Here is a 27,487-nt window from a genome sequence, read left to right on the forward strand (position 1 = left end):
TAAAATCTATATATTTATATCTATATATATATAGTATACAGTATAGCTATAATATTCATTCATTTTCCCTGCTGCTTATTCTCACAAGGGTCGTGGCGGTGGACACCCGTAATTGTTGGCCAGCCAATCGTAGGGCACAAGGAAACGAGTAACCATTCACGCTCACACTTACCAAGGGGCAAGTCAGATTGTACAACCAGCCTAGCATGCATGTTTTGGGGATGTGGGAGGAAAACCTGAGAAAACCCATGCAAGCCTAGGAAGGATATCCAAACTCCACACAGGAAAGTCAGAACCTGGGATTTAACCCTCGATCTCAGAAGTCTGAGGCCGACACGCTAACTACTTGTTCACCGGACTGCCACATCTATAACCATTTTCTTTATATCCACTCATTGGCGCATACGCAAACACGTACACAAAGTGACAGGGTTTTTAAATGCACAAAAGCAACGCAAAAAATGTTTTAAAAAATTATCATGAGCATAAAATAGCAGTTAATGCGTGGCAAGGCACGGGTAGCTTTGTTCACCAAAGTGTCAAGCTCCTAATAGAATCTGATAGATGCATGTCTCCTCAGACCTTCAGGGTAGTGTCTGTGTATTGTGGGGGATAACTCTCATTATGCCATTAGTCCCCCTCCCTCCTCCATTCCTTGTCTTACTGTCGTTCTATGAAGGAGCAATTTGTCAATAATTGACCGTGTCATTTTCGTCAAGACCATTTGATAAAGTGCCAGTTCTTTTGGGTCCGGGAAACAGAATATCTCCAAAAATGGGAGAAGCGAGGAAAAGGAGGCATGTGGCAGCAGATCTGTGGCAGCGATTGGGCCATTAAGCGCTTTAGAAGTATTTTAGCTGAACTCACACAAAGTAGAAATAGATAAATAAATAATAAAGCAGCAAAAGTGGAACGTCAACTGCCAGAGAAGTGATATAGACTTTAAGCAATCATTTGGGAGGGGGAAAGATAAAAGATTATCCTTCTTTTCTGCAAACATATTGCCTCCTCAGCTATTGCTGAAACCAATTCGCTTACTCAAGCATTCATGCAGACATAGCGTGAATGTGTGTCTCTGTGTGTAATGTGACTATCCACCATAGACAGTGCTCTGAAAAAGTGCTCCTACAGTATCACAGACACTATATAAATGTGTTATAATGGTTGTGTGAATATATGATCTTGTTACTGTACATCACATAGTATTGTATTGCATCCATTATCCGTATCTCTGTAAATGGCAAGGATTTTCCAGGAATATCTCAGAACATCTCTAAAAAGACACGTACAGTCACCTGATGTGACTTAGATCCTTGCCACCCAACATACTCCTCAGGCCGTTTAAACTTTAAAGGAGCAGTTTTGTGAGATCCATTTTATTCTGGGGAAGAGTACCCGAGGTCAGTTACTTCAAGGCCAAAACAGCATTTATAGAGAGACCAAACTAGTATGTTAGTCCACTTCCTGCGATAAACATCTCCATTTGTCTCAGCTATGAACGGTGACTGCTACTGAGTGCATGTTTTACGTAGTTCCTTCATTAGATCATCATTCATCTTCCATACCACACATCCTCGTAAGGGTCACGAGGTTTGCTGGAGGCTATCCCAGCTGACTTCGGGCGAAAGGCAGACTACACCCTAGACTGGTCGCCAGTCAGCCGTAAGGCACAATGTGAGACAAACGAACATTTACACTCACAGTCATACCGCCGTCAAAGGGAATCACCTCGAAGTTAGGCGAGTGAACCACTACATCATCAGGTGGCCCTTCATTAGATGTTCCATAGAATTTAGATTAAGATTCTTTAGACTTCTATTTCCTCCTTAGTTATTCTTGGGTTTGGGGGGATTTTATTCTTTAGAAGTAGACAATTATTGGAAACAATGATGAAAATCTCTGACACAGGACAGAACATCCAGAATTCCTTGATTGTCTTGAGATACCGCTATAGTATATATTTTTACCTACTATATTGTATGTTTCATTTTTGTTTCTTTAAACATAGAGCTGCTGTGTTATCCAAAACTGACACTTCAGTCTCATGTCTAATGGACATTGTTGCACAAGATTTCTCCCTTTCCAAGATTCGTTCTGGATATTCCGATCTCATTAGTTTCAAAGTATATATTAATGACCATTTACCGTTTCCTCTGCTGTGTATCCAAAGAGCACTGCTCTTAACATGTGAAAGGTGAGATCCACCTGTTGAGATAGAAAGTACAATCCTAGGAAAGTACAGTAATACCTTGAGATACGAGCTTAATGCGTTCCAGGATCGAGCTTTTATGTCAATTTACTCGTATCTTAAATCTAAATTTCCCATAGAAATGAACAAAATACAAATTTACCTATTCTCCACCCTCGGGAAAAACACCAAAAACAGGATACTATTACAATGGAAAAATATCTTTGTATTTGTTCTAATTTACAGAAGCTTATTGCATTTATTTTTGGGGTTGATTTTTTTTAATTCATAATTTTTTGAAACCTCCGTTTTTCCAAATTCATTACTTTTCTGGGGTTCTTTTTTGAATTATTTTTCTTTCTTCGTTTTTCAAGTTAAATTTTGGCAATGTTTTTTAATTAATTATTTTTCTAAACTCAGTTTTTCAAAATAATACATTTTTGGGTTTGTTTTTTGAATATTTTTTTTTCTTTGTTTTTCAAATTAATTAATTTTTGGTTTTGTTTTTTGAATTAATTATTTTTCTTCCACGCATACTTTCCAGAGGTAGGAAACAGTTATGCTGTTGACATGTGTTAGATCAGGGGAGCTCATACTATTCCACAAGGGTATTGGGTGCAGATTTTTGTTTCAACTGATTCAGCACAGTCAGTTTCACCAATAAGGTTTCTTCTGAAGTACGTCGCATCTGACTGCAATCAACTAAATACACATTTAAAACACCAGAAAATATATCATTTTCATCGTTTGCAATGAAAAACTGCACCCACTGTGTCCCTTGTGGACCGATTTGGAGACCGATGTGTTAGATGCAGAGAACAAATGCACATGGTTGGGCAAAGGCTTAATTATCCATACAAAGAGCAAACTAGGTGGCCACAATGACTGTGTTGACTGAATACTGGAGGATAACATCCAAAGCCTGAAAATTCATGACAAATTTAGGTTTTCTAAAAGAATAAAGAACCTTGGAAGACATCAACACTGGTTTTCAAATGACTAGAGTGGTCTATTATTAACCCAAACGCATGCAGAATTAGCTTGCTTAACACTCAGTTGTCCGTTTAAACATTTTTTTAGTCCTTGAGTGCCAAAAATGTGTTATGGTTTACATTTTTTTACCAGTCTATCACCGTCATTGTCACAGAAACATGATCATTCAATGTGAGCTCTCAATTTGTCATCCATCGCTGTTTTAACAGTGAATGGATTATATGTTTCAAGAAGCATGAACAGATAAATATATGCATGCTTGTTTCAACTTTAAATAAGTACGGATGGCAATGCTAGTGCACTGCTATTATATTATATATTAGCACTTTATTAAAGTAATTTAGTTCAGTAAATTGTGATTTATTCAGCATTTACCTGCTGCAAGACTGAGTAATTGAGCCCCTTCCTCCCAAAAATCATGTAAATGCACATACTGTAATACTTTTAATCTAATAACACTCTGTGCAAATTATGTACATGTACTAGTTAGTACATAGTCATCTAATTTTTTTGTAGATTATTCTCCTGATGTGCTTTTTTTAATCTAGTTCTGAATATATCACACACAATCCCCACAAAGACTGCACTTTTCCTGTAAAGGTTACTTACTTACTGATATTCATCATTTATTTCAGCATGTATATCATCACAAGTTCCTTTAATCAAAAATTGTCTTCCTTCTGCCACTCTAAACCAGATGGTGTTAAAGTAAAGTGGACTTAACGCTGGAATCTTACATTTATATTTCATATATGAATGTACATGGTATGTACTATCATATTATGGTTGAAAAATCGGTGGCATACTTGGACATTTTTTATTGTTCACCTCAAAAGCCAACCCATGCCAGCCTCACAGTCACTGATGAACACTGATTTAGTCCCTCCCCCCTTAGTGCAGAATTTTATGCACCCACACATACTTACACAAGTCTGTAAAGAACCCTTGGAATTATTAATCATGGACTTCTTATGTCTACTGCATTATTTGCAGGTTAATCACAAAAACAATACAAAGACAGGCCATGTGTGCTTAGATGGGGGTGTTTCAGGTTACCATGGTGACGAATGGAAAAGGTCAGTCATAGTTTATCTTATCACTGATAGCAAACGGTTACTAATTACAGATAGGTTCTGCCACCACTCGTTCCACTGGGTCTTGCTTTAAAATGCTATCAGCAATTCACACCAGTGAGATATTAAAATAATCTCTTCAGTCATCCACACACACATGCTCACACACGGACACGGCACAGCCAGGCGACACGACCCCAAAACAGACACAAGGCCTTAGAGGGTCAAGCCAAGACTTGATTCTATCGTAGATGTCAGCAGATGGTCAGATGCTGAGGTTACCGTGAGTTAATGCAGTCAACAGATCCGATTCTTAAAGGGGACGTATATATTCAAATTCAGGGATGAAATGACAAAAACACCCACAATAACACTACATGGAACGGTTGTAATATAACCCTTTAAAATGACAGATTACATTTTTAAAGCGTAAGACAAGGTTTTGATCAAATGCTCCCCAGCCAAGAACGATCATGTTTTGAAAAAAACTAATGAATGTCAAACATTTCTCTCCTCCCCCCCTCACCTACGCACTCACGATTCCACCCAATGGGAAAATGTTTTTGCATGTCTTAATAATTTTAATGGCTGAATAGTGTGAATTATGTTTTGTAGATATTTCATACAAAATTGGTATCCTTTTATCATTTCAAGTGGTTTTCTCCAATAATCCTCTGGTATGGTTTTAATGTTGGAAAGCTTTGTTCAAATTGGGGAAAATTGACTTTAATACATTTCCGAGGTATTGGATTGGGAATTGGTATTGGCAGATCCATAAAATCCAGTGACTTGGACTCTACTCGCATGCAAAAATATGCGATTTGAACATCCCTAGTTAAAAGTGAAATAATAAATAACAAAGTACATTCAGGCCATAACACATAGCATAAGTACAGAGCGGTGTAAGCATACCATTAATGGGGTTTTATTGAACAAACACAGCTGTCTAAATCAGTCTTTCCCAACCACTGTTCCGCAGGAAATTGCAAGAAGTCATACAATGTGATATTCAAATTGATATGAATATAACGAGATTAAAATTGAACTATTATAAGGTTAAAATGAAAATATGATCAACGTTAAATTATAGATTATACTATTGTATAATCGCCCGGGTGAATATAATTTTGAGAGCTGGTTTCAACAGTAGATATTTAGATATTAAACTCTCTCTCTCTCATGAATATAATTTTGAGAGCTGGTTTCAACAGTAAACTCTCTGTCATGTTGTCAAACATCTGGCGACCAAACGTCCGGGCGACCAAACGTCCGGGCGACCAAACGTCCGGGCGACCAAACGTCCGGGCGACCAAACGTCCGGGCGACCAAACGTCCGGGCGACCAAACGTCCGGGCGACCAAACGTCCGGGCGACCAAGCGTCCGGGCGACCAAGCGTCCGGGCGACCAAGCGTCCGGGCGACCAAACGTCCGGGCGACCAAGCGTCCGGGCGACCAAGCGTCCGGGCGACCAAGCGTCCGGGCGACCAAGCGTCCGGGCGACCAAGCGTCCGGGCGACCAAGCGTCCGGGCGACCAAGCGTCCGGGCGACCAAGCGTCCGGGCGACCAAGCGTCCGGGCGACCAAGCGTCCGGGCGACCAAGCGACCGTGCGACCAAGCGTCCGGCGACCAAACGTCCGGCGACCAAACGTCCGGCGACCAAACGTCCGAGTAACCTGGTCTGAATGATGCAGAGTCGTCCTGCAATGTAAAGATACCAACATTGCAATAATTAGGATGCAATGGCAAAAAGATGCAGTCAGTCTTTGAGCGCTTTAACATGCACAGTAGTGTGGAGTGCCAGCCAAAAAATATAAACAGTCAATAAGCATAATGGCGGAAAAAATGCATACGGTAAGACTGTCAAAATAAAGATGTGTAAAATTAGTCCTGAGTCCACTGTTTGAGAAGAGGTAAAGATGGTCTTCTTGGCAGTTACAATTCTCTGTAGGAGATGGACGTTGTCCTTCTTTGCAGCAGTACTAAACCGGACAGTGATGAATGAACACGAGACTGATTTGATCTCGATGACTGCTGCAAAGAAGTGCCTTCACAGCTCCTGTGGCAAGCCACATCTACTGCTGTTCATTTTTCAGGTTAGAGATGATATTGGGGTTTCACTTCAGGTTGAGGGAGTCTGTTATTCCCCTGGAACGTGAAGGTCTCAAAAGCTGACACGGGGCAGTGCAATAGGTTTAGAGTAGCACCGTCTCATGAAGTCCACCATCCTCTTATATCCGTATCATGCTGAAGTTGATTATTTTGTGCTTTGTGCAAAGTTCTGTCTAAGCTTCTTTTAAGTTGGAATGGCTTTTGGAGTATGTGCAAATAGAAGAACAAGTGGTCAAAACTGTATCGAAATGCTTATTGTGGGTAAAACTTAATCACTGGTTTTGGTGGTTTTGGATTGGATTTTGGATTGGAACTTTATTTCATCCCGTATTTGGGAATTGAAATACTATATATATATATATATATATATATATATATATATATATATATATATATATACACACACACATACACACAATACTAAAAATGGAAATACTACCGTATTTTCTCGCATATACGCCGTATTTGTAAGTCCAAAATCAGATGCCTGAATGAAGGGTACGGGTTATATGCGCACAAATTAGACTTGACATGCACGAAATTGCAAGGTGACAAAGACGAAACGCCATAACACAAGACAATGCGGCCAATACGGTCATTTATTTCAAAATAGAGAAAGATAAACATAAAACGATAAACAGAATTTATTTTGACATCTATGAATGAAATTCAGGAAAACGTGCTCTTACTGGCCAGACCCGAGTAGCCTTGATACATGTGTTTGTAGTGTTTACCATGTCAACAAATCCCAATAGTTGTTAAGGCTGATCAAAGGTCTTGCGGTCGATCATTAAAATATCAGCCTTGATACCTATGTAATGTGTATCTCATGCTATTATTGCACCTAGAGACTTTGTGAGAACTAGACCGCTACGGACACACTTCCTGGTTGTTCTGCTCCCGTGACTTCCTTTTTGAATTTGTCTACGCGCAGGCAACACGCTTTCGGAATTCCGATTTCATACAGTATCTCAGGAATTCCACATGTGATGAATTTTCGTAAGATTTTTCCCTTCAAAGTATTAAATCCATGAATATGGAGGTGAAAATTGTTAATCAGGGTGCATTTTATACAGGAGAAATCGTAAAATTCAATTGTTTTTAGGCAATTTTAAGGGTACGGCTTAGACGCAAAGGCGGTCAATATGCGAGAAAATATGGTAGTTATATAACAACACGGGCGTGTTGTAATAATTTTATTTTAAGCTTTCATTTCCACTTACTGAAATATCTCTCGAGCGTGCTCTTTTTTTTAAACCAATGACCATTATGAAAACCTTTTCATTCATTTTTGTCGTTATTTGAAACGGCTGTCTCTCTGTCGCCTTAAAATAAAATTTCCAAGGTTTTATTCGATTTAACTACACAACATGTTATTGCTTTCTTGAACGTCCAAATGCAAAATCCTGTTTTTATACATGAACCAACGAGGAAATCTCTCCCTGTCATCTTAGTGACGTTTAACATTGAAAAAACAATTGTAACCTATCACGTGTTCTTAGGCACACAAATAAAGTATTTCCCCGTTTGTCTGCCTGCCTGCACTGTGAGTGATCTTGTCTCTGCACCCTTACATTTATCATATTTGACATTTGGCTGTACTCCCCCCTATCTAACCATCATCTGAGGAAAGCACATTTTTCCCATCAAAAATCCTGTTGTGACTTTTGGTGTTGTGAAGGGGGTGAGAGAGAGGCTGCTGATACATCCTTTGGCAAGGCAGAGCGATACATAGATACGTAAGTGAGCGCATCTTTTCTTGGCTCCGCTCTCTCTGTGTTTTCTTTGTCCATGTGTAAAAAATAATCCTTCATGAGTTGGCCTCCGCAGTTGTGTGCGTGTATTTTTGATCTGCAGAGTAATTATAGAGTCTTCTGCCCACACACACATACGCTCACAAACGTGCTGCACACACACAGTCACTTAACGTGGATGTTATCAGGGCAACGAGGGCTCCACTGATGCCCTGCCACTTGAAAATGCCTCCTTTCTTTGCTGCTGCCAGGCATGCAATAGGTTATATTTAACCAGCTATCTCCTTTACATCCCGTCTTCATGCTCCACAGGGCTATCATCCCAACACTGCTGCCACCATCTCACTTTATTTTTATTTTTATTTTAAGCCTTCTGACAGGAGGTGGCGATAACGAATGCAAAGCCAAGTTGTGAGTGTTGCCCTCACAGCCCATCTCTCTTTCTCTTTCTCCCTCTCTCTGCCATTATGTCACTGTTGAGAACCCTAATTTTTCTTCTAAATCCTCTATTTAAAGGGTGTTTTATGCGGGTTTTATGAAACTCAGTTCACGAAATGAGATAATATCCGATACTGAGTTCACGAGTACAATACCAAAGTTTTGCCTGGAGAAACAATAATTTTTACATCTCCATTTTAGCAGGTTATCTGTATTAATCTCTTTTGGATAGATTTAGGGCCATTCCTTCTCTTAAACTTAGGGAACTAAAAATGAAAGCTGGCACAGGCACATAGTATTTTCACTACAGACGTGAACTCCTAATTACAAACGCAAAAAGACATTACAACACACACATCAATAAAAAGAAGGAAAAGAAAAATATGTAAATTTCAAGGTTAGGCTTGGAAAATTATCTGGATTATGGGTATAATTGGGTGATGATTTTGTAGTTAGAGGTTGTCCAAGCAAGGGAAAAAAATGTGGGAAAATATTATCTTATGCATATACAGTGGTACCTCGAGATACAAGCTTAATTAGTTTCGGGACTGAGCTCGTATGTCGATTTACTTGTAACTCAAATGAACGTTTCCCATAAAAATTAACTAAGAACAAATTAATTTGTTCCAACCTTCTGAAAAAACACCCAAAAAAGGATATTGGATTGGAAAAACATTTTCTATTTGTTCTAATTCGCCATCTATTAACAAAGGAACAAATAACTAGTGGTTCAATAGTGCTAAAATGTGTTTAATAGTATTACAATTAGATGGATTTCGCGAAGGGAGAGAGAGACGGACAGAGAGAGGGGGGGGGGGGACTTTTGGACGGCAACACGCTCGTAACATAACATTAACAAATTTAAATGAACTTGGATTACGATGCAGACACACACAAAAATAAATGTAATCTAACCTTACACTAAACTTAATTCTAATTTTGTTTTAAATTTTGATACCTTTCTTCTTGGCTCTATTTGCCCGGCCTCCACCCTGACTTTCAGATGCAACCTATCGAGGGTTGTTTGCTTTTGTAATCCTTCAAAATATTCCGAAAATGATACACACAAATGTCCACACAATAGGATAACGCACGACTACTTGCCAACGAGAAGTCGTATATACGCCATTCACACTGACTAACAGGAAAAAAACACTGAAAAAATGCAACGCTCCGTCCAGTGCTCGTAGAGACATTACACGAGGGAGTTGCGACCAGAAAGACAGTGCCCAAGATGTTCTTTTGAGCAGCCTCTAGCGTCCGCTGTATGCTCGTATATCCAAGTTTTCTCCAAAAATATTTGATGAGTTTAGAAAAAATGGTAGTCTCATGAGTTTAAGTTGCATTATAATTTAATGGAAGTTACTATTTTTATTGAACTTAAGAAAAGGAAATATACATACATAAATTTGTATAAACAATAATATCTTGTTCACCGTGGTTATTAAGTCCCAACAGCTGGCGCAATTTGTGAAAACCACGATGTCGGGACATTAGTTGGACTTTTACAACCATCTCTGTACTATTATTCAACTCACCCATTACAATACCGTTCACTATTCCTGCAAAATAAATATCTTAAATTAGATTAAGATTGTACTGTCCTTTGTTGTGATGGTATTTGTTCCCATGGCTATCCATATGGCGAATGCAGCGTCCATACATATGATAGTACAGACGCTCCCCCACTTACGAACGAGTTAGGTCCCGAGCGATTGTTCATAAGTTGAATTTGTTCGTAAGTTGATTCAGTGCTATATTTTGTATTATAATTTATGTTTAAGGCCTATATAAGTATATTGAAGGTTTATATAAGTGCATTTGTATGTTTAAGGCTTGTATAAGTAACCTGCATTGGTTTGTACTGAAAAAAACATTTAACGAACGATCGTTGAACGATTCAAGTTGTATGCCCGTGCAACGCTCACCATTTTCTCACCCGCATCAAGCTTCTTTATTATTGCCACTTTCGTTTCAAATGAAATGGCTTGCCTTTTCCTTGCACTACCACCCCCACTAGAAGCCTTTCGCTTTTCACCAACCATATTGAATAATGGATGCACGAGATATTTAATGATAAAAATGTTCTTTGCGCACTGGAGATACGTTCACGCACTTACGCACTGCAACGAACTGGGCAGAGGAAGGTGGATGCTGGGTGAGCTCTCACAGCGCCAGGCGTCGGTATTAGCGGCGGAAAGAAGCACTACAAGAAGTAGCCGAAAGAAGCCAGGCTCACAGAACAAAGTTGTAAAAACATTAAAGTAAAAAGTATAAAGTACAAAGTAAAGTAAAGAGGAATGTATTAAGAAATATTAAAATGTAATTTAAAAAAAGATAGAAGGGCTGTAAAACACGAAAAACATAACAATATACAGAGCTACTGTCACTGGCTTCCGCGTGACGGCACCATCTTGGGGGGAAAAAAGGAAAATAAAAACCTATGCGCAGACATGTTCGTATGTACTGTTGTTCGTAACTCGAATGTTCGTAAGTAGGGGAGCGTCTGTATTACTATGAGACTTAACAACCCACTGCTGTCTTACTAAAAGTGATGGAAGACATCTGTCTAACCTTGTCCCTCTTGATATAGCAAATCATAGGTAGATTCAATCACTCCACAATCGTGAGCGATGGCAGTTTAAGTTTCCCCTTCCTTGCGTTTTCTTCTGCTCTTCCTTACTAGTAGAACATGCACTACCGAAGAAGAAGAAGAAGGTAGACACTGCCTGTTAGTGGCCGGTCAATTTTCCCCGTTCTTTATTTTCAACTGTCTTTTTTTATGTTATCTCAGTATCTCAGCATCTTTATATTTCTAGTTAGCTACTCTGAACAATTCAGTAGATTTATAGATAGTCAACATCATTAAGCAGAGAATTGTATACTAGCTCTTGACTGTCTTAAAATTTTTGTATAAAGCTTTATAATTGCATTGTTTCAAATAAAGAGATGAGATGACATATCATTCGCAATCCAGTGATTATAACACCAGCAAACTGATGCAGACATATCTAGCTGCGTGTCAGACTAATTTTACATTGGAGCTTATAAATTTGTAATGAAGAGTAAACAGGAATTAACCCCAAGGAAGCTCTTATTTCACTTTCCGTGAATGTTTTTTTTGTCTTTCTTTGTGGCAGCTATTGTTCTTTCCTCCCTGTGAGTTGTTATTCTGGAAGCAGCAGGTTTGTGTGTGTGTGTGTGTGTGTGTGTGTTTATGTGCATATGTTTGATCTGCCAATAAAGCATGCACGTTCCATTGAGTTTTCAGGGTTACCATTTTGATAATGCATAATCTGAAGGCCCAATTCGTTTTATATATATATATATATATATATATATATATATACATATATACATACATACATACATACATACATACATACATACATACAGACGCTCCCCTACTTACGAACGAGTTAGGTTCCGAGCGATTGTTCATAAGTTGAATTGGTTTGTAAGTTGATTCAGTGCTATATTTTGTATTATAATTTATGTTTAAGGCCTATATAAGTATATTGAAGGTTTATATAAGTGCATTTGTATGTTTAAGTCTTGTATAAGTAACACGCATAGGTTTGTACTGAAAAAACATGTAATAAAATGGAGATAATATGTACAGTACTGTATAGAGAGAGAGAGAGAGAGATTTATGTATTAGAAACTGGCCGAAAGAAGCGATCTAACGACGATTGCACAGTTTTCTTCTTTTTTTTCATCATAAATGATGCGGTAGCACTGTATGGCATCATTCAATTGATTTGTAAACTTTGTGCAACGTTTAATATTTGGGTCCTGCTGCTCGATCTTTCTGTTTATAAATGGTACTGACGGTCGAACGATTCAAGTTGTATGCCCGTGAAACGCTCACCACTCTCACGCGCATCAAGCTTCGTTATTATTGCCACTCGTTTCAAATGAAATGGCTTGCCTCTTCCTTGCAACTCCCTCAATAGAAGCCTTTCGCTTTTTACCAACTATATTCAATAATGGATGCAAGAGATATTTAATGATACAAATGAAAAAGGTTCTTTGCGCACTGGAGATACGTTCACGCACTTACTCATTGCAACGAAGAAGGTAGATGCTGGGTGAGCTGAGTCCTCACAGTGCCAGGCGTATTAGCGGCGGAAAGAAGCACTACTTGGAAAAAAATACAAAATCGAACTTACGAACATTTTTCGACATAAACGCAATTTGCAGACATGTTCGTATGTACCGTTGTTCGTAAGTCGTATGTTCGTAAGTAGGGGAGCGTCTGTATATATATATATATATATATATATATATATATATATATATATATATATATATGTATGTATGTGTGTGTGTGTGTGTGTGTGTGTGTGTGTGTGTGTGTGTGTGTATATATATATATATATGTGTATGTATATGTATGTATGTGTATATATATATATATATATTTATATATGGTGCTTGACAAAAAAATTGAATAAAGGAACAAATTATTGTTAAATTATTTTTACTTAAATTCATATTTATTAGTGTTTTTTCACCTTCTTTCACTTCACCTATCCTGACAACTTAAAACCAGTGTCTGTCCATCTATTATAGCAGCTGAAATCCCAAACGGGGCAACGTTAGAGGCAGGTTTTACCTTCAGGAAAAAGACCATTGAAATACAAGTGTTCATACATCGATTCCCCCCCCCCCCCCCCTCTTTTTGCTGACAGTGGATACTTGTATCATAGATCACCTTCTGGCAATAATGGACTATATTTAGGAGGAATTCTTCAAAGCTAGCAACATAAACGCTCATCTTAAGGCCCAATAGGGCTTTACAATTAGAACTGAAATGCTCATAATCAGGCTGTTGAGTTGATTTTCCATAATAAATAAGTAATCATGTGGCGCCCCGTTGGGTGAGTGGCTAGTACGTTGGCCTCTCAGTTCAGAGATCGAGCGTTCGATCCCATGTCCGGACCTTCCTGTGTGGAGTTTGCATGTTCTTCTCGGGGTTTCTCCGGGTACTCCGCTTTCCTCCCACATCCCAAAACATGCAGGTTAGGCTGGTTGAACACTCTAAATTAACCATACGTATGAGTTTGACTGTGTGTGGTTTTGGGTGTCCATCTCCTTGTGCCCTGCGGTTGACTGGCCACCAATTTATGTTCTCCCTCGTCTGGTCCCCGAACTCAGCTGAGATGGGCTCCAGCACCCCCAACCTTTGTCAGCAATACAGAAAATCAATGAATCAATGAATGAATAAGTGACAATGTATTTGCCTAGGTGAGGCATTTCATGAATAGTGATTTTTTTAAAATTTATTTTTTTACAAGCAGGGGGCCCGGCTTCGCCGGTCCCACCTGCTTGTTTAGAACCAAAAGACAATTGTTGCGCCATTAAAAAAAATTCTCTTTTGAAAAATGGTTGTTTAACAAATAAAAGATTGAGTTTAGGGAAGGTGAAGAAATTCAATCACGTCTATTAGGATCCCACAGCCGTTTCTGGCCACGATAAAAAAATTCAACACTATGTTGCACGGTTTGGACAAACGTAGCGAGAGAATCTTAACATACACACACACTCCCATAAATCAGGTTTTATAAGGATTATAGATTAATTTATTATTGTTATTAGCACCTATTTTGTCCAATGGCTCCCAAGCCATTTGACAGATTGACACGAAATTTACAGAAAAGATAGGTAATTACCTTCTGTTTAACGAAGACCTTTTAATAAGTTACCCAAGACCTGTCCCGCTTTATCTGAGTCCGACTGGATACAGCAATTAAGAATCTTATGCATGTACACTGAGTGAAAAACATTTTATAGAAAAGAATATACTGACTGAGTCAGTGAGTGAGATAAATAACGGATATTGTAGTAGTGTTTCTTTTAAAAAACTGGAAGTTATTTTTCAGAATCACAAACTGTATTTCGAAAAATCAACCCTGTATCCTTGTACTGTGTGTTGACCTTGTTGGTGTGTATGTGTGTTTTGGGGGGTTAGATATGGAAGTGATCCAATAAGTACACTCAACCCCGCCTTCTCCATGGATCTTAGGATGGTGGGAAAGTTCAAATCTGCTGCTATTTTCCATCTTTTATCAGTGGAGCTTATCAGCATGCTTTGTCGTCTGCATGCCTGGCTTCAATAGTCCAGGGTCTTAGCTCAGTCTGCATGGTAACTGCTCTTTATCTCTCTAATTCAAAACTCTACCCCTTTTGTTTTTGCAAAAAACACCTGTTGTTAACCTTTAGTCACTGTGCCAAAATATGTTGATTTTTATCATTATGTTTGATTGACAATTAAATCATGATCTACAATATTAGCTACAACTGCATAGACTCAACATGTAAGGTGTTTGTATCAAAATTGTACATTGCGTCATCAAAGAAATGTGGCCATTGAGGCAGATGGAGTAGTGGTGGAAATATCTTGCTGGGATCACATTTTAAGTTGTTGAATATTGAAAATCCAATGACTTTGGGCCATAGGTGAGAGATAATGCCTTGACTAAATAAGCTTTTTTTATTGGGATTTGAAGTGCTGCCAGAAAAATTACAACAGAATATCAGAGAAAACTGCAGTGTAATTGTTGGGGAATGTTGCCCATCTCAATGATGCATTTGAATACTTTGTTCGATCCCAAATGATAATCAGACATTTAGGATGAGAAGTTTACAAAATGCTCAATATAAGCATCAGTATGTTAAAATGGTGACGAAAAGATAATCAGAAGAGATGACTTTGTAGGGGCCACAAGAGTCTGATTAAATCTCTGTCAGAGGTGATGAAATATAACATGCACTGTGTCAAACATGTCATCAACAATATGTCAGTGTTTATGTTTTATTATTAATCGATTTTCGGAGGAATCCTCAACAGACCACTCAGCTGAACATCCAGGGTACAGACATTGAAATCGTGGAGAATTTTAAGTACCTGGGTGTTCACCTCAACAACAAGTTAGACTGGTCCACAAACACAGATGCCCTATATAAAAGGGGCCAAAGCCGCCTCTACCTACTGAGGACACTATGGTCCTTTGGAGTGTGCAGGACACTGCTGAGGACCTTTTACGACACTGTGGTGGCATCTACAGTGTTTTATGCAGTGGTCTGTTGGGGATGCGGGAGCACGGAGAGGGACAGGAACAGACTGAATAAGATGGTCAGTAAGGCCAGCTCTGTTCTGGGCTGTCCTTTGGACTCTGTGGAGGAAGTGGGAGAGCGGAGGATGCTGACCAGGATGATGTTAATCATGGACAGCACCTCCCACCCCCTGCATGAGTCTGTGGAGTCCCTCCGAAGCTCTTTCAGCAATAGACTGCTGCACCCTCATTGCAGGAAGGAGCGCTTCCGCAGATCCTTCCTCCCATTAGCTGTCAGGCTCTTTAACAAAACAAATGGCTGAGTGTTAAGACCTACCGTATGTATACATGTACATCTATGTGTATGTATGTATACACATATATATATATATATATATATATATGTGTATATGTATATATATGTATATGTATATATATATATATATATATATGTATATGTGTATGTGTATATATATATATAAATATTTCAGCAACACGCTTATTTATTTATTAACTTACTTATTAACTATCAATTTATGTCTAAAATTCCTTTCCTGTATCTGCATTCTCACCCTCTTGCTACTGTGACAATGAAATTTCCCAAATACGGGATGAATAAAGTTATACAATCCAATATAATGCGTGCAAACGTAGTAGAACCTCCCCTAGCAAATGAGAAAAAAATTGAATCTAAAAAAACTGCAAAACCACACAAATCAATACTGAGAGGTATATGTATGTATATGTGTGTGTATGAATGTGTATACATATATATTACATGCCCCTTAGCCTTTGTGCTTTTCTTTCGCCAATAAAATTGAATATATATATATATATATATATATATGTATATGTGTATATATATATGTATATGTGTATATATATATATATATATATATATATATATATATATATATATATATATATATATATATATATATACGTACACACATACATGTGTGTGTATATGTGATTATTTATAGAAAGTAAAGCATGATAACCTTCCATGGCTATCCCATCTTTCCTAGAAAGAAAATATGTTTGTTGTAACTGTCTCTCTTGGGTTGGGGCTTTACCTAGAATGAGATTTTAACCTGTGTAACAGTCGCAATGACAATAAAGCAAGCATGTCATTGCCAATGTGTTTTTGCATTGACAATTGAAACAAACAGCCAAGTTGACTATTTTCATCAATTCCGATATTTTTGGAAAAGATCGGGCGGGCATTTTATCCTTCATATCTGTGTAGTTGTTGAATACCAGACTTACAGGACCTGGAACACATAAGGACTGCTATCAGGCCTGAAGCAACATAGTGTTCCAACATGGAACACAGCAGCAAGAAGATTTATTTCTGTGGGTTCAGGGGCTGTGAATAGTCCTAGTGAGAGGCACCGGACAATCAGATACTGTAGGCCTGTGGCGAAGAAGCTGCTGATCCCCAGGCCTAGTTTTTCTCTCAGTGGGGCATGAAGGATATACTCCACTGCTGGACCATTCATCACATCTGGTGCTGAGGAACCGCAAGTAGTATATCTGTGATGCTATATCGCTATTATCTCACTACCTGCCCCGCTCATACTTCTAGTAGCAAATATCTCCTCAGAGGAGAAGGAGGCAAAACTAATTGTTCCTACGAATGGTATCAAGTGTCACTCATTTAGTTTCGATTACAAACCATCGTCTGGCCAGCACTATCACTTTACATCTATCCCTTACTGTCTCTCTCCCAAGGTTTAGCAAGTGTCCCAATCGCTGTCTCACCAGGACTTTTATCACGAAGACTCCTCTCTGCTCATTAAGGAGTTAATTTTATCCTTCCTATCTCTGATTATTGCAGTCAACCTAGAGCACTGTGAATTCTTTAAATTTTCTTCCTTGTTATCAATAGAGGGAGAAGACGGAGGGAAAAAAGATGAGAATGGGGGGTATTTAATCGTTTAAGTATTCTTCCTGGGGAACCAGATTTCTTTTTTTCCCTTTTCCCAGTAATGCAAAGAAATCTCTCTGAAAGTAGGCCCATCTCAGTAATTCAGTTTTTAAAGTGTGTGGAGGGAGGGAAGGGGAAGAGGGCGATGTTGGGGTACGGGAAAAGCAGTGGCAGTGGTGATGGCGGTAGAGGGTGTGGGGAAGAGAGGGGGGCTTGATGAAATTCCGCTATCAGCTCCGAACCAATATGCAAAATATCTCGCTGGAAATCAAATAGCTATTATGTTTTCATTTCCACGTCGGCGTATTTGCTTAATGAAGAGGAGACAGATCAGACCGGCAGAGAGAGTCTGCAGGAGCCGATAACCGCCAACGGCTCCCAGCTATCCGCACAGAGTGACGCTCCCAGTCACTCTGCTTTTTTACCAAAAAAATAAAAAATAAAAGGAGGAAGAGATGGAGGTGAAGGAAAGAGAGAGAAGAGGAAGGTTGTGCTATAAGGGATAGGAGAGAGCAGAAGAGATACTATATTAAGAGTCTGAGAAAGAGGAATAAAGTAAAAGAGGAGATGAAGGCGATAAATGGAGAAATGACGAAGACGGCAGGTCGGGTCAGGAAGGAGAATGAAGGCGAGAGACTGAAAGAATGTTCATTTAGACCTGTATGCAATTGAGGTAAAGGGGCCTTGAATTCATTTGAACTCAAGGCATTGGAAACAGCCAAGTGATTGTGTAGATAGTTAGCATTTGCTTTATTATTTTAACACAACTTACAACAACTAGCTGTACCTTGCTGAAAGGGGGCTGCTCTTCAAGATATTGACTGTGTAGGAGGACTTGGACTAAATCGAATTGAATTGAATTCTTTAATTGTCATTATATATTGTCAGTATAATGAGATTTAAACACTTTTTTAAATGGAATGTTTGAAACTGTTGGCACTCCCATAACCATGACTTTTGGATATATATCAAGCAGAGAGGAACTATTTTCGCTGTCAGTACAGTATTTAAAGTATTTACAATTTTTTAATATCGATTATGTTTAGATATTAATATATTAGTCTTTTTATATCCTTATAACTGTAGTATTTGGTAAATACACTTCTTGATAATTGTACTTGTGTACTTGTATTTTTGTATAGGTGCGATAACATAGTATTGGAGTAATAATCGGGGTGGTCCTACTTAGTGCTTTTTCGATTATCGCGGCCATGTCTGGTCTACATTTTCCACGATATTCGAGGGATTACTGTATATTCATTTAAAATAGTAAAGTGGTCACAGCACAAACATGCATATACGTCAATGCAGCCCTGTACTAAGATATATTTGAAGGTGGTCGATGAGGATTTGGTTTGGATTGAATTTTCAGGTCTTCTTTTTTGACACCAATTAATAAGTGGTTCTATTCCAGTGGATAGTTAGTTCCCTATCACACATTTGCTATGTTCCTATCCTCTCCCATCTTTCTTTAAATATTCTTTCCAGTTATTTTTTTATTTCTAAGTCTAAGAGATTGTCTGATACAAGTACACCCCCATTTTCCTTTTCCCCCCTTGCGTTCGTTATTAGCATAAGAGCGGAGAGGCTTGCGTCTGCCTAATCAGGCTTGTTGAGCATACAGGTTTGATGTGTGTTGTCTCAGTGTTTAATCACCGAGCTGCCTGCTACAGGTTTGTTGTGGATGGAGAGTTAATAAAGCAGTATCTTGGGTGCCTTCATCAGCACATCACTTTGTTCTGCCTCTCCTCACACCTCTCTAAGACAGAGAGCGTCAGTCCCTGCGCAGCAGCTCAAGTATTCTCCTCTCCTACAAAATTCGTTTTGGTTTCATCTTGATGCCACTATGGGTATCAGCAAGTAATTAGATTCATAGCCATTTTTTTATTTTAACTCTGACATACCTTCACACCTTTATTGTCTGTGTGCGTAACAAATGTTCTTGTCCATCACCTGTAGACGGTGCCGATACGTTGGCAACAGCGCAATCATTTCCCACTTGATATCATGCTATTCCCAATGTGATGTGATGAAATGAAGACCCAAATACAATGCAATTTTAAATCACGTTAAAATATTTTTCTCCTGGGTCACGGATGGTGTCCTGACACATTCATCTGACTTGGCCACAGGCAGCGTAGGGTTGATTCCCACTCATAGAGGTTTGAGTGCACGTGCCTTACGACCAACTGGGGACCAGTTTAGGGCTTAGTCCCCCTTTTATCCTAAATCAGTTGGGCTCGGAAAGATTATTTTGGAAAATGCAGGTGGCCCAGTGGCGCGAGTGGTTAGCGCGTCGGCTCTGGGGTCCTGGGTTTCAAATCCAGGTCAAGTCCACCTGTGTGGAGTTTGCATGTTCTCCCCGGGCCTGCGTGTGTTTCCTCCCGCATTCCAAAAACATGCTTGGTAGGCTGATTGGACACTCTAAATTGCTCCTAGGTATGAGTTTGAGCGTGAATGGTTTTGTCTCTGTGTGCCCTGCGATCGGCTGGCCACCAATTCAAGGTGTCCTCCGTCTCTGGCCCGGAGTCAGTCTGGGATAGGCTCCAGCACCCCCCGCGATCCTAATGAAGATAAAGCGGTTCAGAAAATGAGATGAGATGAGATTTTGGAAAATGATTGATTTACATAAGGTGAGAAAGAGACATTTTGAAATCAGTTACAATCAATAGATTCTATATTACTTACCAATTTTAGCCTACTACATATTTCATTTCATTTTCTAAACCACTTTATCCTCACTAGGGTCGCGGAGGGTGCTGTAGCCTATCCCAGGTGCCTTCTGGCACGAGGCGGGGGAAACCCTGAATTGGTGGCCAGCCAATCGCAGCGCACACGGAGACAAAACTATTCACGCTCAAACTCATACCTAGGAGCAATTTAGAGTGTCCAATCAGCCTACCATGCATGTCTTTGGAATGTGGGAGGAAATCGGAGTACCCAAAGAAAACCGACGCAGATATGGAACCTGCAAACTCTACACAGGTGGACCGATCTGGATTTGAACCCAGGACCCCCCACTGCAGGGCCGACACACTAACCACTCATCCTCCGGGCCGTCTACAAATTTCATATTAAATTTAAAACAATAATCATAAGCTGGTAACTACTTATCTGATCTGAGAAAGGGGGTTGGGGGTTGCTGGAACCTATCCCAGCTGACTTCGGTCACAACGTGGGGGACAACCTAAATTGGTGGCCATCCAATCGCAGGGCACAATGAGGACAACCATTCATGTGCACACGCAAACCTAGTGCCTATTTAGAGTGTTTAACCTGCCTACCATGCATGTTTTGTGACATGGGAGGATTTCGGAGAACCCGGAGAAAACCCATGCACGTCTGGGGAGAACATGCAAACCCTCCTGGGTTCGAACCCTCGACCCCAGAACTATGAGGCCATCATGTAATTTATCAAAACCACATGCAGCATTTACCTTAGAGCAGTAAAGCAATTGGTATTAGGTAGTATTATTAGTTTGACGATTAGGTTTATTAATCATTTGATTGACGAATCGGATTCACAGTTTCAAAATGTTTGCCCAATGTTTTTACATAAGACTTCTAAATTAATAGTCTAAAAAATGTATCAACCCAATCTGGCACAAAACCTTTATCGTAATAGGTGTATATGTATAATATATCAGATGTTATTGTCTGAAGATGATTGATGTACATTGAGTAAAATCTAACCATTACCACTCAGAGCTCTGGAGTTCTGGGTTCAAATCCAGGTCGGTCCACCAGTGCACAGTTTGCATGTTCTCCCCAGGCCTGCGTGGGTTTCCTCTGGGTACTCCGGTTTCCTCCCACATTCCAAAAACATGCATGGTAGGCTTATTGGACACTCTAAATTGCCCCTAGGTATGGGTGTGAGCGTGAATGGTTGTTTTTCTCAGTGTGCCCTGCAATTGGCTGGCCAACAATTCAGGGTGTTGTCCCCCGCCTCTGGCCGGGAGTCAGCAGGGATAGGCTCCAGCACCCCCAGTCACCCTAGGATAAAGCGGTTCAGAAAATGAATGAAAAAAAACACACTATGGTCACAGAAAACACAAAATCAGACATTACTTACTTATTAACCTATGAAAAAGGCCTGGACAAAAATAATGATTTAATGACTTAATTTTTTGTAGCAATCATTGAGAAGACCCATGACCTGGGACTGAGACCAAACAAAGACGAGGCATGAAACATGTTTCAAAGTAGGGACAGTGTTATTTTCTTTTTCTCCTTCATTTTGGTGTCTACGAACACAACACAGCAGTGTTGTCTTATTTGTCAAGCCTTGTGGCTTGTCAATATGCATTTTGGCAATTTCAATTACAGTGGTACCTCGAGATACGAGCTTAATGCATTCCGGGACTGAGCTCGTATGTCGATTTATTCGTAACTCAAATGAATGTTTCCCATAGAAATGAGCTAAAAACAAATTAATCCATTCCAACCCTCATAAAAAACACCAAAAACAGGATATTGGATTGGAAAAACATTTTTATTTGTTGTAATTCACCATCTATTAACAAAGTAACAAATAACTAGTGGTTTAATAGTACTAAAATGTGTTTAATAGTACTAAAATTAGACGGGTTTCGCGGAGCGGTGAAGGGGGAGAGAGAGAGGGGGGGAGAGAGAGAGAGACTTTTTGCACGGCAACGCGCTCATAACATAACATAAACAAATTTAAATGAACTTGGATTACGATACAGACACACACACTTCTCCCTGGTTGGGTCTATTTGCCCTGCCTCCACCCTGACTTTCAGCTGCAGCTAAAAGAAACCTATCGAGGGTTGTTTGCTTTTGTCTTCTCTTCAAAATATTCCGAAAATGATGCACACAAATGTCCTCACAATAGGATAACGCACGACCACTTGCCAACGACAAGTAGTATAGTATATACTCCTCTCGTATTATCAAGCAAGCTCCTCCGCCATTCTGGACTGACTAACGGGGAAAAACACTGAAAAAAATGCAACGCTCCGCCCAGTGCTCATAGAGACGGGAAAGATTGTGCCCATGATGTTCTTATGAGTAGCCTCTCGCGTCCGCTGTATGCTCGCTCGTATATCAAAATTTGTCTTTTATCTGAAGATAAATATTTGCTCGAAATTTTACTCGTATCTCAAATTGCTCATATGTCGGGGCACTACTGTATTGTATTTTCTTTACAATTCCATGAACTTAATTTACTTTTGGGGGTTCCAGTATCTTTTTACATTCATTCTTTAACATTTTCCTCAAAGTTTTATTTTCTTGTTATCATTTGGTTTTGGGAATTATGCCGCTCAAGGCTCTTTTTATGAGCAGTGGCTTGTACTTCATTACTTCATAATAGTTCGGTGCTGTTCGATAAGTTCACCACTTTCGATAATACTACATATATGCCCTGTGTCTTTTTTTGCCTGACTTTCTTCCCCCATCTCCTATAGTTCAGTCCAATTTTCCTGATGGATATATCACGGAATAACAATTAATGTAGCGTTAACTCTTCAGCTGGCAAATGAAGTGGAAATTGCACCACTTAATCTTCGAGCACCACGGTATCCTTTTAACAAACTCTCCAAGACACAAGAAGGAAGGGATATTTCTCCTTGGATAAAATAAGTTGAAACTTTCTGTACCATTCAATGTCCGAAAGCAGTGATGCGGTGATTGATTCATTAAGCCAGAGCAGTAATGAGAAAAGAAACCATAATTCAAACTTACATTTGAAACACAAAATGTAATTGGAATTTTATACAGCGAAGTCCCTTTGTACAATTATGATTAAAGCAAAATTAATTGTATGAAAATGTCCTCATAGATACTGAATAGTTGATAAAGCATCGCTTGGACGGCATGGGCCTAATTCTAAAAATATTGTGGATGGCATCGATCTTTTTTTTTCTTTCTTTCCCGACTATCTTTTTCTCTTATGAAGGTCCAAATCTAGCTATGTTAATTTTATCTGAAATTAGAGTGTGAACCATGCAGGCGTGGAAGTTGAAATTAGCCTAAAGATGTTTCATTTACAAAGACAGAAACACTTTGTCAGGCAGCGATTGTTTCCAAGCATTATCTCAGCCTGCTTTTAATTGCTTTGCAAGTGAAATTAACAGAATTAGAAAAATTGCCTCTCCCTTTTTCCACAAGCTTCTTCATTCACGGGCATTGTTGTGTACGTTGTATAGATTATACACTCCATTGTTTCGGCATTGTAAATATATACGCCCCAAGTCACGGCTTTAGTTCTGAAAAATCCCTCGATTGGTTTGACAGAACTAAATGAAAATTAATTTACAACCTGCCTGGGTTTAGGCAGAGGGGTGGGGCAAACTGGAAACATGGTTCTCGCTCTTGCTCTCCTTCTCTCTCTCTCTTTGGATTGCGCTACATGTTAAACCTTGCTCTATTCCTTCTTCCTAGTATATAATCTTTTACTTTTCTCTGTTGAAAGACATCACATAATATCAACCCATTCTTACTCTCAAGATCTACACAGCTTTTAAGAGCAATGGTTTCCTCGAATCCATCATTGAATCGGCCACTATCTCTTAGAAAATGAAAATGCTGCCTTAATATTTCCTGCCAATAAACACCAAACAAAAAATTGTGACTGAGGCTTGAAGTACAGCAAACAAAAGATGGTTCTGAGCTGCCAATGTACTATTTTAAGAAGGCTGATATATTCATCTTAAAGAGGGGGCATTAATAATGAAGACGCCTTTTTCCCCTTTTCATGGATGTAATCTTCAAACAGGCTAAAATAGATCAAAAGTACTGTATAATTACTATGGTCAGCAGGGATTGTGAAATTGTAATTGATATAGATCAGCCCTTCACTAATCACTCTTTTAGCTTCAATTTTAGGTATACTGCAATTTGGCTTTAGGTCCCCTTTGGCTTCTGCCATTAATCTTATGGATTAGATCGTTAAGTGGGTCGGGTTTTATAACCATTTTCAACATTCGTTCCATTTATATGTTTTTCCCCCTTCTCTCTTATGCTATTTAATTAGATTTTCTCTTCAATTTTAATGAATCAAAGTGAGGGTTGCGTATTTTTCATGAAACATTGTATTTAAATTCCGTTCATTTTCCTTTCGCTTATCCTCACAAGGGTTGTGGGGGGTGAGGGACATCCTGAATAGGTGGCCAGCCAATCGCAGGGCACAAGGAGATGGAAAACCATACGCGCTAACACTCATACCTAGGGGCAATTTAGAGTGTTCAACCAGCCTACCATGCATGTTTTTGGGATGTATCAGGAAACCCACGCAAGCCCGGGAAGAACATGCAAACTCCACACAGGAAGGTCCAAATCTGGGATTGAACCCTCGATCTCAAAACTGTGAGGCTGATGCGCTAACCACTCGGCCTACCAGGCTACCTATTGTATTTAAATGTTTGGAGAAAAGAAAATCGAATACATTTGTTTTTTCCACTGTACCTTCAACATTATAGCCTTGTCTTGTTATGAGATTGTGATGGTTCCCATTAAATTTAAAAAATTAATAACTTTTTTCATTGCTTGCGATTGATCAATGTTTATTTATAATTAATATGACTGTTATAGTATGTTTCATTTTCTCCTTCTTTGTTTGCAGGGTCACTTGGTGATCTTGACGGCAATGAGGATAACACATTTGACAACCCGAGTCTCTCAGGAGAGGAGGCGGAGGCATCGGACCCGGATGATTCAGCAGAAGGTGACAGCAGTAGTCCCGCACCCTACACACCACCTTGCAATGAGGGTGAGTGGCTGATTAAAAGCCAAACAAGTTTGTTTAAACTTTAAATTCAATTCTGAGTACTATATTTGCAGCATTCTAAACCTGAAACACAACTTGTCCTGATTATTAGCATTAGTAAATATGATACATGATATATGAAAGTACAGTACTTTGCCAAATATTTTGTGTAGATTCTCTTTAAAAGACAAATGTGTATATACCGTGTTTTCTGGACTATAGTCACACCTGAGTATAAGTCGCACCAGCCCAAAAATGGATAATTAAGAAGGAAAAAAAACGTATAAGTCGCACTGGAGTATAAATTGCATTTTGGGGTGAAATGTATTTGATGAAATCCAACACCAAAAACATACAGGTCCTTCCGCCCGCAAAGTCATTTATATTCATCTCCTTGGCAACTACCTGTGTGTGGAGACGCAACTGCACTGTTGACAAACCTATCCCAGCAGCACGTTGTTCAAGCACCCATGCGCGAACTCGTTCCTCTAACTGCGGCCACCTAGCTTTTAGCCCGCGATTAGCTTTTTTTGTTGTCCTCATTTCCGTAAGAGTAACCCTCGCTTTTCGGCAGTCCCTTACATGTTTCTCGCTAACTCCAAACTTTCTTTCTACTGCTCGATTACCGTTTTCGGCTGCATATTTTCCAATTTGCAGCTTGTAATCTGCAGAATATGATTTTCTTTTCGGTGCCATTTTTGTTCAGCCCTTCTCAGTTGTTTTTATAAATTACCGGCAATGTTGAAATTATCAACACAGGCTTAGAGCGCCCTATTGCGGTTTAGTGTGAAAATAACATGTGAAATGATATAATAATGTGTTAATAATTTCACACATAAGTCGCACCTGAGTATAAGTCGCACCCCCGGCCGAACTATGAAAAAAAACTGCGATTTATAATCCGAAAAATACGGTAGTCATCAGCAAAAGCAGTCTGTTCTTTTCCTTTTGTTATTCCATTAATTCACTGCACAGCTTATGCTCACAAGGGTCACGGGGGTGCTGGAACCTGCCTCAGCCAAATCTTGGCAACAGACATCCTGCATTGGTTGTCAGCCAATCGCAGGGCACAACAAGACGGACAACCGTTCATGCTCAGACTCATACCTAGGGTCAAATTAGAGTGTTCAACCAGCCTACCATGCATGTTGTTGGAATGTGGGAGGAAACCTGAGTACCCAGTGAAAACCACACAAGCCCGAGTAGAACATGCAAACTACACACGGTGAGGACCAACCTGGGATCAAACCCATGACCCTAGAACTGTGAGGGCGACGTGCTAACCACTCACCCGGGCCCCCCAAGAAACTTATTAGAACGTAAAAAAGTGAACGTTACATGCAAACTCCACACAGGAGGACTAACCTGGGATTAAACCCAGGACCCCAGAACTGTGAGGCCAACGCACTAACCATTCTTCTAGCGGCCCGGCCCACACACATCACAGTTGTGACAAAATTTATTGTGCTGTGGAACATGGTAAAATGCTTACTTAAGCATTATTTTTCAAATCACCTCTCATCTCCATTTTGATCTTAGTTTGTCCTGTCCATTGGGTTGCTTCTATGCGATCATTTTATGTGATCACGTTTTTTTCCTCAGGCCTCTCAGCATATTTTAAATATATGTCTATTAATTTTTGGGGGGGCTTTAATCCTTTGGCTCAATTTGGAGACCAGCAAATCTGTCCCCTCAATACACCTCTTATCCGATGCCTCCCGCTTGCACTGTCTGATAGTAGAGTGTTCAGTCATATTCTTTTGACTTATTCAAGACTTTTCCTGCTGTGTTTTTGTAATCTCAAAAATTCCTGAACTTGTGAAATTTTGGACTGGAAATGATAAGCGTCTGTTGGTTCGGTTGGTTTGATAAAGCCATGGAAATTCTGTCAGGTGCTAATCGAGACAAGACAAGATTAGAGATTAGCAAACTCTGTGTGTTGGCATGTGTGTGTGTGTGTATGTGCGCGTGGGTTTACGTGTGTGTGTGTGTGTGTGTGTGTGTGTGTGGATGAGCAGGTTATGGATGTAATGAAAGAAAATATATTTATTTAGTCATTACTCAGGTTATGTTGTTTTTGTTTTCTTATTGTTCTCTTTCCTCGCCAATTAACGAACACCATCTCATTATTCGATAAGTACTCCTCCCTCCCTCCATTTGGATTCCTCCATTTCCCAGCACTGCCATTGTCAGTGCTCTATTAGTCAGCCATG

At 39.5% G+C, this 27,487-nt stretch overlaps 1 protein-coding gene across 3 annotated transcripts in view; it reads left to right on the forward strand.

Annotated features, from left to right (window-relative positions):
• Nucleotides 1-27,487, forward strand: part of zfpm1 (zinc finger protein, FOG family member 1) — a 114,152-nt gene that overhangs the window by 29,555 nt on the left and 57,110 nt on the right. For all 3 annotated transcript variants that reach the window (XM_077596363.1, XM_077596362.1, XM_077596364.1), the window contains exon 4: nucleotides 25,131-25,277. In XM_077596363.1, coding sequence (XP_077452489.1) covers nucleotides 25,131-25,277 — 147 coding nt within the window. The remainder of the gene's footprint in view (nucleotides 1-25,130; nucleotides 25,278-27,487) is intronic.

The sequence above is a fragment of the Stigmatopora argus genome, chromosome 3 (genome assembly GCF_051989625.1).
Source record: "Stigmatopora argus isolate UIUO_Sarg chromosome 3, RoL_Sarg_1.0, whole genome shotgun sequence".
Classification (NCBI taxonomy): domain Eukaryota; kingdom Metazoa; phylum Chordata; class Actinopteri; order Syngnathiformes; family Syngnathidae; genus Stigmatopora; species Stigmatopora argus.